At 42.6% G+C, this 13,325-nt stretch overlaps 1 protein-coding gene across 3 annotated transcripts in view; it reads left to right on the top strand.

Annotated features, from left to right (window-relative positions):
* ptch1 (patched 1) overlaps positions 1-13,325 on the top strand; it is a 77,151-nt gene that overhangs the window by 59,424 nt on the left and 4,402 nt on the right. For all 3 annotated transcript variants that reach the window (XM_073071380.1, XM_073071370.1, XM_073071360.1), the window contains 4 exons: positions 1,054-1,191; positions 2,196-2,338; positions 9,775-9,874; positions 12,712-12,966. In XM_073071380.1, the coding sequence (XP_072927481.1) occupies positions 1,054-1,191; positions 2,196-2,338; positions 9,775-9,874; positions 12,712-12,966 (636 nt within the window). The remainder of the gene's footprint in view (positions 1-1,053; positions 1,192-2,195; positions 2,339-9,774; positions 9,875-12,711; positions 12,967-13,325) is intronic.

Below are 13,325 nucleotides of genomic sequence, written 5' to 3'. Positions count from 1 at the left end.
TATTAGCTGGTAGAAGCATGTAAGTCTTTGGAGGACTTTTGCATACCCAGATTCATCAATACTTACAAAGCATTTTGAAGAAGTATTTAGGATAGTCTGGATTTCTTTCTGAACCTGTGTAATGTGGCTTTTGCCCCTACACAACACAAAGAACAACTCTGAATCTGACCTAGGTACAATCTCCTTCTTTGTCTTTGTCACAGACCTGACACTGATTTTATGCAGGAGAGCTCAACATCCTCCTTGCCTAGCTCTTCAGCCACAATGTTATTACCCTGGTTGCAACATCATTCAATCATTTGTAGCTAGAGGATCTTGCACACTCTCATCTTGGATTTGCAGTTCTGGTGGCTCCAAAATGTCTTTGCTCCCTATTCCTATTTTTCACTTGCATGTTGCATTATGAATATATTGTACAAATATGTCTACACCATTTCACAAATTGTTTAATTATAAACTTCTTGTCCTTTCTATCATAGATACCATCTCTGTAATGTTATTTTTCTCTGCTTCTGCCTCAGTCAGTCTACTGTTAACAGTGATACATGTTTTAACTTGCACTAGACTCGATAATTTCAGTGCTTTCCTGACAGGTTTTCATCGTCCACCCTCCATAAACACAACTCATTCACATCCTAAACCAACAATTCTGTCCTCATTGGTCCATAGGCTGTTCATCACCCTCCTTAATATCACCTCTGGCTCAGAACGCTTTTATTGTTTCATCTTTTTATTAAGTGCTATAAGTTTTAAAAAGGTACTTTTAAATTGGGTTGTTGGTGAATATTATTTGCAGTGTGATATTGGAGGCATTATTTGCAGGGTGAGGGAATTGCTATGCTGCCTCATTTAGAGAGCTCTATCAGAATCTGTCAAACTCAAAAATGCAAGGCTTTAAAATCACTTTTTAGAACATTTCAAACTGCTTTTGGAAAAAAGGTTTTTGAAGAGATTAATATTAAGTCTGTGGGGTGGGGTGGAATATCCAATCAAATTACAAAATTCTTATAGCAAGCTAATGTAATTTCATGTTTTTTTTTAAACTCCATTAAGGTATTGGTTCTAGCACTGATGACAGTGGAACTTTTTGGAATGATGGGTCTCATTGGAATAAAACTGAGTGCAGTTCCTGTAGTGATCCTTATTGCCTCTGTTGGAATTGGAGTGGAATTCACCGTTCATGTAGCTTTGGTATGTAAACCATTCTTAACTGACTTGTGTTTATGACAAGTTGAGTACAAACAATGCATGTAGTTTATTAAAAGCCACTCTGAGCAGCTGTATTTTCCAGATTTAAGACTCATACAAATCTTCACTACTTACACATAGAAATTCTTAATCGAAAAATATACCAAAAAAAACTGTTTTGGTTACTTTCAAGTAACAAAAACGGTGTTTAATCTGAATATGACTTTGAAGTTGGTTAGGTCAGAAGCGTCTCATAAATTTTGTGTATCAGTAAGTATTTGATGACATGCCTTGAGTAAAGTCCATCTTTAAAAATGTAAATTAAAAGAAGTCATGAAATAAAGCCTTCACTAAATGGAAGTTTAATAGCATGTTTCAATAAAAGTAAAAATATATTTCTGCTTAACATATTGATGCAAATCTTGTCTATGTGCTGATTTGATATTTGAGGAATGCATGGTGTAGTGTAGTAGGATTTGACTGTTAAAACACCTTCTGTACATAAGGGCAGACATGACTGAGAACAGCCCTTTGAAAAATACTGTTCAAGTACTCCAAATAAAACATTGTTTGTCAGAATGAAATCATAAATAACAATCAGTTTAAATACTGCTTGGTTTACTTTACAATGAGAAAAAGGAAATTTTAAAACAATAGAACTGAGGAGTCACCATATGGATGATGGCTGTCATTTTACATATACATTTCTGTTTTGCACAGATGTTCTGGGTTAAACATCTTCCTAACCATTTGCCATAACTAAGTTCCATTAAAACCCAAAAACAATTAGATAAATTGAACTTTTTTAAAAAAGATTCTTGGACATCATTGGGTTAAAAGTTATTAAATAAGAAGGATGATTTTTCTACTTTTATGGTTAAAATATACTTGAGATATTTAATTTGATCGGCAAAATCACAGCTGAGCCATTGGAACGGCTTTCTAGATTTCATTTAATGTATTTTAGTAAATCCATATCTGACACCATTGATTTTTATCATTCACAGGCTTTTTTAACAGCCATAGGAGACAAAAACAGGCGGGTAGTTCTTGCACTGGAGCAAATGTTTGCACCTGTGCTAGACGGAGCTGTGTCAACACTTCTTGGAGTTCTCATGCTTGCCGGTTCTGAATTTGACTTTATTGTACGGTAAGGAATTGCTGTTCTTGTTTAGTGCCAGAAATTCTGTACCTCATTTGCCATGTTCCTTTTGAACTGCGTGGTCATCTCATCTTAAATTTTGTAATGCTTTGTCACTGATGCTGACTGTAAATTGTTTTGCCGTTAAACCTTCTAATAATTTATAGGCTAAAATTTATATTTAAACTAACGTAATGGTGACTGATTGAGAATTATTTTACCCGATTTGCTTTTTAACCTTTGTCAGGTCTGTGATTTTTATAATTCCAACAATGGGAAATGACTAATTCCAACCTGTGGGGGTTTGGGGTTCCTGTTTTTTTTTACAACTCACCTGGGCCCAATGAATTGAAAGGAAGTACAGAAACTAGGGTGCCCCATGAGTTAGGAGACGAGCACAACAAACTGCACCTGGTGAGCCACGTGCCAAGCCATCACGAATTCCAAATGAGTCAGATAGTCGATTATCAGCGTTATACTGGCCTTATTTAGTGAACTGGTATGGTTTTTTTTCTCCCCCTGATTATGAATTAAATTATATGATTGAATTGTAATTATGGATTCAATATTTTATAGTTTATTTATTGTAAAGTGAGAAGCCTGTTCGGCTTTTTGTCTTTGCTACAGCAGAGTTGAGCTTGGTCTGTGCATGTTTTTGTAAGTGAAATATAAAACAAACACAGAATTTTGTTGCAAGGCTGGGGATAGGGCTCAAAAGCAGCTTTCACTGGTTTTCAAAATGGGGCAGCCAATAAGCTAAATGACAATGATGGCTTAATTTTTGCAATATATTTGAAGTGAACAGACCATTTTTTGGTTATAATGTAATCTCTCATTAACATGGTTCTGTTATCCATATGATAAGATTATTTACCAGTTTATATTGAGTTATAATGATAAAGTCTGCACTTGGCTAACAAAATCACAAATGGATATCATTACTAGTTTAAAAAGAAGATGGTCACTGCTACTTGATGTAACCTTTATTTTAAGAAGAAAATTTTGCATTTGGTATTAGGCCAACTGTGCTGCTGTACAATGATGTCCTTTAAAGCCTTATCCATTGTTGTGCCCTAGAATCCTTTATTCATAAGTGCATCGACATGGATTCCCCCCAGCTAGAATAAATACTAGAGAGTAAGATATTCTCCTTTGGTTAAAAGTTTACTTTGCATTCATGAAGATTCCAGGGAAATAATCTTGAAATCTAGAATGGTTAACCATTTGGGCAATTGTATGTTTGAATAAACCTGTTCACAAAGATGGTGCTGGCGAGACATGGTGAAGCATTGCAGGCAAGTAACGAAACTGGTAACAATTCTACTAAATATACTTTCTCGGGACTACGATTACTGCAACCTTCAGCCTGTAATTTTCCTCTGGGAGGTGTGTTTTTGAACTGTCTGTACGCCCTGGCCTTTTTGTGGTATCCTGAAATATTTGGCAAACTGGACTCTCGAGAACACAGTTACTGCTGAAGTGACCATTACTGGAGCAGGCTTGGGACCAGACTAAAACTTCAGGCTGGATTGAAGCTGAGGGACCCAGATCTGAGAGCAGATCTGATTTAAGCGCCGGGGCAGATTAAGGCGTCAAGGCTGAGGTGATAGACGAACCGGTGTCAGCTCACTATTCCATGTGGCTTTATTCGCTTCAACGCTGAACTGACTGTGCAACTACAGCTTTCGGCCATTGCCACTCGCCTCAACGCTGAACTGACTGTGCAACTACGGACTTCAGCCATTGCCACTCGCCTCAACGCTGAACTGACTGTGCAACTACAGCTTTCGGCCATTGCCACTCGCCTCAACGCTGAACTGACTGTGCAACTACGGACTTCAGCCATTGCCACTCGCCTCAACGCTGAACTGACTGTGCAACTACGGACTTCAGCCATTGCCACTCGCCTCAACGCTGAACTGACTGTGCAACTACGGACTTCAGCCATTGCCACTCGCCTCAACGCTGAACTGACTGTGCAACTACGGACTTCAGCCATTGCCACTCGCCTCAACGCTGAACTGACTGTGCAACTACAGCTTTCAGCCATTGCCACTCGCCTCAACGCTGAACTGACTGTGCAACTACAGCTTTCAGCCATTGCCACTCGCCTCAACGCTGAACTGACTGTGCAACTACGGACTTCAGCCATTGCCACTCACCTCAACGCTGAACTGACTGTGCAACTACGGACTTCAGCCATTGCCACTCGCCTCAACGCTGAACTGACTGTGCAACTACAGCTTTCAGCCATTGCCACTCGCCTCAACGCTGAACTGACTGTGCAACTACGGACTTCAGCCATTGCCACTCGCCTCAACGCTGAACTGACTGTGCAACTACGGACTTCAGCCATTGCCACTCGCCTCAACGCTGAACTGACTGTGCAACTACAGCTTTCAGCCATTGCCACTCGCCTCAACGCTGAACTGACTGTGCAACTACGGACTTCAGCCATTGCCACTCGCCTCAACGCTGAACTGACTGTGCAACTACGGACTTCAGCCATTGCCACTTGCATCAACGCTGAACTGACTGTGCAACTACAGCTTTCGGCCATTGCCACTCGCCTCAACGCTGAACTGACTGTGCAACTACAGCTTTCAGCCATTGCCACTCGCCTCAACGCTGAACTGACTGTGCAACTACAGCTTTCGGCCATTGCCACTCGCCTCAACGCTGAACTGACTGTGCAACTACAGACTTCAGCCATTGCCACTCGCCTCAACGCTGAACTGACTGTGCAACTACGGACTTCAGCCATTGCCACTTGCATCAACGCTGAACTGACTGTGCAACTACAGCTTTCGGCCATTGCCACTCGCCTCAACGCTGAACTGACTGTGCAACTACGGACTTCAGCCATTGCCACTCGCCTCAACGCTGAACTGACTGTGCAACTACAGCTTTCAGCCATTGCCACTCGCCTCAACGCTGAACTGACTGTGCAACTACAGCTTTCAGCCATTGCCACTCGCCTCAACGCTGAACTGACTGTGCAACTACAGACTTCAGCCATTGCCACTCGCCTCAACGCTGAACTGACTGTGCAACTACGGACTTCAGCCATTGCCACTCGCCTCAACGCTGAACTGACTGTGCAACTACGGACTTCAGCCATTGCCACTCGCCTCAACGCTGAACTGACTGTGTAACTACGGCTTTCGGCCATTGCCACTCGCCTCAACGCTGAACTGACTGTGCAACTACAGCTTTCAGCCATTGCCACTCGCCTCAACGCTGAACTGACTGTGCAACTACAGCTTTCAGCCATTGCCACTCGCCTCAACGCTGAACTGACTGTGCAACTACAGCTTTCAGCCATTGCCACTCGCCTCAACGCTGAACTGACTGTGCAACTACGGACTTCAGCCATTGCCACTCGCCTCAACGCTGAACTGACTGTGCAACTACGGACTTCAGCCATTGCCACTCGCCTCAACGCTGAACTGACTGTGCAACTACGGACTTCAGCCATTGCCACTCGCCTCAACGCTGAACTGACTGTGCAACTACAGCTTTCAGCCATTGCCACTCGCCTCAACGCTGAACTGACTGTGCAACTACAGCTTTCAGCCATTGCCACTCGCCTCAACGCTGAACTGACTGTGCAACTACAGCTTTCAGCCATTGCCACTCGCCTCAACGCTGAACTGACTGTGCAACTACGGACTTCAGCCATTGCCACTCGCCTCAACGCGGAACTGACTGTGCAACTACAGCTTTCAGCCATTGCCACTCGCCTCAACGCTGAACTGACTGTGCAACTACAGCTTTCAGCCATTGCCACTCGCCTCAACGCTGAACTGACTGTGCAACTACGGACTTCAGCCATTGCCACTCGCCTCAACGCTGAACTGACTGTGCAACTACGGACTTCAGCCATTGCCACTCGCCTCAACACTGAACTGACTGTGCAACTACAGCTTTCGGCCATTGCCACTCGCCTCAACGCTGAACTGACTGTGCAACTACAGCTTTCAGCCATTGCCACTCGCCTCAACGCTGAACTGACTGTGCAACTACAGCTTTCAGCCATTGCCACTCGCATCAACGCTGAACTGACTGTGCAACTACGGACTTCAGCCATTGCCACTCGCCTCAACGCTGAACTGACTGTGCAACTACGGACTTCAGCCATTGCCACTCGCCTCAACGCTGAACTGACTGTGCAACTACGGACCAGCCATTGCCACTCGCCTCAACGCTGAACTGACTGTGCAACTACGGACTTCAGCCATTGCCACTCGCCTCAACGCTGAACTGACTGTGCAACTACGGACTTCAGCCATTGCCACTCGCCTCAACGCTGAACTGACTGTGCAACTACGGACTTCAGCCATTGCCACTCGCCTCAACGCTGAACTGACTGTGCAACTACGGACTTCAGCCATTGCCACTCGCCTCAACGCTGAACTGACTGTGCAACTACAGCTTTCAGCCATTGCCACTCGCCTCAACACTGAACTGACTGTGCAACTACAGCTTTCAGCCATTGCCACTCGCATCAACGCTGAACTGACTGTGCAACTACGGACCAGCCATTGCCACTCGCCTCAACGCTGAACTGACTGTGCAACTACAGCTTTCAGCCATTGCCACTCGCCTCAACGCTGAACTGACTGTGCAACTACGGACTTCAGCCATTGCCACTCGCCTCAACGCTGAACTGACTGTGCAACTACGGACTTCAGCCATTGCCACTCGCCTCAACGCTGAACTGACTGTGCAACTACGGACTTCAGCCATTGCCACTCGCCTCAACGCTGAACTGACTGTGCAACTACGGACTTCAGCCATTGCCACTCGCCTCAACGCTGAACTGACTGTGCAACTACGGACTTCAGCCATTGCCACTCGCCTCAACGCTGAACTGACTGTGCAACTACAGCTTTCAGCCATTGCCACTCGCCTCAACGCTGAACTGACTGTGCAACTACAGCTTTCAGCCATTGCCACTCGCATCAACGCTGAACTGACTGTGCAACTACGGACCAGCCATTGCCACTCGCCTCAACGCTGAACTGACTGTGCAACTACAGCTTTCAGCCATTGCCACTCGCCTCAACGCTGAACTGACTGTGCAACTACGGACTTCAGCCATTGCCACTCGCCTCAACGCTGAACTGACTGTGCAACTACGGACTTCAGCCATTGCCACTCGCCTCAACGCTGAACTGACTGTGCAACTACAGCTTTCAGCCATTGCCACTCGCCTCAACGCTGAACTGACTGTGCAACTACGGACTTCAGCCATTGCCACTCGCCTCAACGCTGAACTGACTGTGCAACTACGGACTTCAGCCATTGCCACTCGCCTCAACGCTGAACTGACTGTGCAACTACGGACTTCAGCCATTGCCACTCGCCTCAACGCTGAACTGACTGTGCAACTACGGACTTCAGCCATTGCCACTCGCCTCAACGCTGAACTGACTGTGCAACTACGGACTTCAGCCATTGCCACTCGCCTCAACGCTGAACTGACTGTGCAACTACGGACTTCAGCCATTGCCACTCGCCTCAACGCTGAACTGACTGTGCAACTACGGACTTCAGCCATTGCCACTCGCCTCAACGCTGAACTGACTGTGCAACTACGGACTTCAGCCATTGCCACTCGCCTCAACGCTGAACTGACTGTGCAACTACGGACTTCAGCCATTGCCACTCGCCTCAATGCTGAACTGACTGTGCAACTACGGACTTCAGCCATTGCCACTCGCCTCAACGCTGAACTGACTGTGCAACTACGGACTTCAGCCATTGCCACTCGCCTCAACGCTGAACTGACTGTGCAACTACGGACTTCAGCCATTGCCACTCGCCTCAACGCTGAACTGACTGTGCAACTACGGACTTCAGCCATTGCCACTCGCCTCAACGCTGAACTGACTGTGCAACTACGGACTTCAGCCATTGCCACTCGCCTCAACGCTGAACTGACTGTGCAACTACGGACTTCAGCCATTGCCACTCGCCTCAACGCTGAACTGACTGTGCAACTACGGACTTCAGCCATTGCCACTCGCCTCAACGCTGAACTGACTGTGCAACTACGGACTTCAGCCATTGCCACTCGCCTCAACGCTGAACTGACTGTGCAACTACGGACTTCAGCCATTGCCACTCGCCTCAACGCTGAACTGACTGTGTAACTACGGACTTCAGCCATTGCCACTCGCCTCAACGCTGAACTGACTGTGCAACTACAGCTTTCAGCCATTGCCACTTGCATCAACTTCCGTGGCTGTAGACTTGTTTTTTTTTGGTCTCTGTGGTTCATGTTCTGTGGATTGTTTGCACGTTTTTAAAAAATTGTTTGCACAATTTATTCTTTCTCTCACGTTGAATGACTGTCTTTGAATCTCAAACTTGTACAGTATATGTGTATATATACTTTAATAAATGTATTTAACACCTGACCCAAAACAAGATTATTCATAGGTGCTAAATTATACTACAAAAGATATTGTTTGCACTGTGGTGACACTTGTGAACTGCTCTTATAAAATACACTGCTACAATCTACTGTCAAATTGGCAGCAGTAGAATCCAGGTTTATGCTCTATAATGGATTTTAATATGAACTATTTAGTAAAACTGCAATTCAGCATCTCTAAGTGGTATAGACAAAAAGTTTTGATAAACTTTGTGAGATAATAATTAGATAGATATTTTATTGATCCCAAAGGAAATGACAGTGTCACAGTAGCATTACAAAAGTACAGGTATACAAATATTAATTGAGCAGTAAGAAAGAACAAAAAATAAGTTGCTTCAAACAGACTAACGGGCGGGGGGTGGGGGGGAGGTCATCACTTCCCCAGCTACAAGTTAACTCATTATAGAGCTTAATGGTTGAGGGTAAGAATGATCTCATATAGCACTCTTTGGAGCAGCACAGTCATCTTCTTTTGTGAGATATAGCAGTGTTTCACAGTGGGTTAGCTGCCCAATACATTTCTTCCCCTGCCTCTAGAACAGAGGTACCCAACCTGGGGGTCCTCGGTCCCCTGAGTTAATGGTGAAGGTCCATGAAATAAAAAAGATTGTGAACCCCTGCTCTAGACTAACTTCTTTAAATTCTACACCCTTTGCTTCTGCTGGGGTTACGATAATGGGGCCTCTTTCATTGTTCATGCTGTATGAACCTCTTTAGTCATTCACTCCACGTTCCGTATTTTTCTGTATGTGTAACAGCTTCATGAATAACAGTTCATACTGTTTGTCAATATAATTAACCAACTAATTTACTCTTCTCTCTTTTTGGTCAACTAACACTTGTTGTAGGATATATCCTCAGTGATGTGAAAGGTAAATAATTGCTGTGATATTTTCTTTGAATTTATATTTACACTAAGGTTTGGTTTAATGTGCAAAAAAAATTAGCATTTTAAGGAATTCCTTGAAACTAATTGCACTGTTCTTTATAATTATTACAGGTACTTCTTTGCAGTCCTAGCTATCTTAACCATTCTGGGTGTTCTCAATGGGTTAGTCTTGCTTCCAGTGCTGCTGTCTTACTTTGGACCACTTCCAGAGGTATGTTTATCATTTTCTTCATGATAACTGTTGAATACTTGTGCTTCTAATGAGTTGATATTGGAATGAAGGTAAATTTGTGAATACTGTATTCTGACTGAAGACAAACAAAGTCCAGAGAAACAGCACAACAATGTTGTCTGATTTCTAACATCCAAAATCTTCAAGCATGGCTTCGGGTTGGTGTATTTAAGCCATTAAAATTGTGCTTACCACGAAGTCACTCAGATGCAGATGATGAATTTTTACTGCATTGCAAAAACTGTAAAAGAAAACATTTATTTAAAATCTTGCCCACAAAAGTTATAAGGATTTAAATGCTAGATTCATGAGCACCAAGTTCAGTTTTGATCCTTGTACCACCAGGAAAATGTCAACCTTATCAAATAGTGGCTTGGTCAACCAAAAAAGGAAACTTGAACACACTTGGTATACTGATGTACCATCAATTGCTACGTTTGACTTAATCATGTTGAGCTTTCCATTGTCTTAATGGTTGGTCAAACCAACACCAAATTCATTTTATAAATGAATGAAGGAAAAGTAACCCCTTAACTTTTTTTTTCCTTTTCTGCCCCTGCAGTTTTCAAATGTCATGCTAGAACTCAAGGATACGTCGTTTCTGAAATCCATGCATCTGTCTCCATTTATCCCGCTTCTGCTCCCGCTCTATTCACAAGATTATAGTACCTTTTCTAATCTAAGAATAATTTAAAGCACTTCAAAGCCAGTTATGAAATGTAGTCATGTAGAAAGCAGAGTGCACTTTGTCATTTCGCAAAAGTAGCCATTTTTTTAGTTTTGCTAATTGAGTGAATTTTGGCCAGAGAACTGGAGATGATTTCCCTTCTTTTCAAAATGCTAATGATTAAAATCTGCAAAGCAGATGGGGTCCCCAGATTGTTATCTCACCTGAAATATGGGAGGCTCAGGCTTGCCTGGGTGTGTGAGCTTAGCTGCTCACATCTGACCACTTTATTTCTTGAAGATGAAAATCCAACCATCTGCAACATGACTAAAGAACATTGTCCAACTACTTCAATTCTGAGCCTTTTTCACTTTGCAATTTCTCCATCATCAACCACCTTCTCTTCGTAATGTAATTTCTTCCACAAGATTGAGGCTTTGCTCCCATGATCTTTCTGACTTACCCATTAACCTGTACTGACTCCTTTGTGGGGCATTATTGTTTAAACTTTCCCTGTTCACCATCACTCTTTCCTTTTTTAAACTGTTGTCTATACATTCCTGCCCAAGAAAATCCTCCTTTGGTTCTTCTGTTTTTACCCACTCACCCATCCCCTACGAGCCCTCATTGAAGCTTTCTGTTACCTCTGGTTAGTCAGACAGGATCTGAACTAATGAGTAATAACTATTCCCGTTTAATCCATGGCTTTCAAAATAAAGGTTTATATTGCCCCTTGACATTATCTTAGCAACTTCTTGCTCACCAACGAAAATAAACTAACCGATCTGTAATTCGTGCGAGTTACCAGACCACAATTCCTGTAGAACAGGAGATCTGAGAAATGATGCCAAGATCTTCTGTTTCCCTCCCTTACTTTTCTGAACAATTTGGGACATACAGTGAATTCCAGTTAAGTAGCTGCCTGAAATAGCTGAAGTTACATGGAAGTAGCTACAAAGGAATAAAATAGACAAATTGAATAACAATTCTGTATTTCTATGAAATACAGAACAAATTAGAAAATTACCGGTACTACTACAATACTATAAAGCTACTTACTAGTTCTTAATATTTATCCACAGAGGAATTCATCTGTGTTCTCGTCTTTTGACAATAAATGCACAAAATCAGTGCCGATAATGGACAGGCTTCGTACAATGCTGTCGATGATTCTTTCTTCCAAATATTCATTTTAGTTGTAACATTCAAGATGATTGTCGATATCTTCAAATTCTTCGTAGTTTCCAACTTGTTGATGTAGTCAAATTGTTTTGTTTTCACTCCCAGATGTTTCTAGCACCTCCAAGCCTGACTGCTTGAAACCTCAGTGAGCAAAATAGTTCTGAATTGTCTTGCTGCTTATTTTTTTGCCAACTATTAATGACAAAAAATCGCTGCCTTTTTAAGACAAACACACACAACTGATGCTATTTTAAAAACTGTTCGCTTAAAGCATTGTATAGTGTCTAACGGCCACACAAGTGCACGTGACTGACACTAGTTAGAAACCAGTTCAGCAACAGTCTTCTGCCCCAATTAAGTGGTATAGTGTCCCAAATTAAGGGAGTCTTGGCTATTTTCTTGAATTTCTTTTGTTCTTTAAGATTTGTCCCAATTAAGTGGCTGACCTGATTAAGCGATGGCCCATTAACTGGAATTCATTGTATTTAATTTGGGGTTGTCAATTTATCTAATTTCAAAAATTCTATATCATTTACTATTTTTCCAACATTAAGTGTTTTTACACATTAAAACTCTGTGCAAGCCAAGTAATTTCTGCAGAAGAAAGTGTTAAAGTTTTCAATCTATTGAATTCCACCTTTTCAGATTTTCATAGCTCACATTCCCAGCTTTTGCTGGTCACTAGCCTTTGCCACCACCTTTCGGCCAACACCAGAGCTAATGGTTGTCATCCAATTGTTACCACTCCTTCAAAGGCCACTTTTTATTCTCTGGTCTTCCACCATTTGATCACAATTAAAGTATTGTTTTATCCTTAAATTTTTCTGGCTCTGAGGTAACCATCAACTGAATTATTGACTCTGCTTTTGGCTAATTATTTCAGACTTTTAAAAAGCCACCTCATTGTAACCTGCTATAACCAAGAGAACTCCAGAAGATTACTAATCATTCTTCACATTTTCCATAGATCTCACCTTCCGAAGGAAGAACAAAGTTGCCTACTCCATCACCAGAGCCACCACCTCGAGTTGTGAGATTTGCAGTTCCACCTGAACAAGGGACTAATGGATCCGATTCTTCAGATTCTGAATTCAGCTCTCAAACTACAGTTTCTGGGATTAGTGAAGAACTCAAGCATTATGAATCTAGCCTCAGTGCTTCAGCACCACCCCATCAAATCATGGTGGAAGCCACAGAAAACCCTGTCTTCCCTAGATCTGCAGTAAGTGAAGCCAATTTTTTGAAAAAAAAATTCTTTGCTTATCATTTTCTTTCAAAGTTGGATAGATCCTGGAATGATTCCAATAAATTGAAGAGTACAGATATGGACTCCACTATTTAACAAAGGAGGGAGGGAGAAAAAAGGGGAAATTACAATCCTGTTACCCTAGGATCTATGATAAAGCAAAAAACATCAAAATATTTGGAAAATATTAACGTGATAATGCAAAACCAACCTGGATCTATGAAGGGAATTTGTGTTTGACTAATCTGTTGGAGTTCTTCGAGAATATTTCTGTTATTGTAGGAGAATGGTGATTAGTGGGAATGTGTGGAGCAATGTGCATTCAAAGAGTCTTC

The sequence above is a fragment of the Hemitrygon akajei genome, chromosome 2 (genome assembly GCF_048418815.1).
Source record: "Hemitrygon akajei chromosome 2, sHemAka1.3, whole genome shotgun sequence".
In the NCBI taxonomy this organism is placed as follows: Eukaryota; Metazoa; Chordata; class Chondrichthyes; order Myliobatiformes; family Dasyatidae; genus Hemitrygon; species Hemitrygon akajei.
Note: the sequence above shows the minus strand (reverse complement) of the source record. Positions and strands in the feature narration are given on the sequence as shown.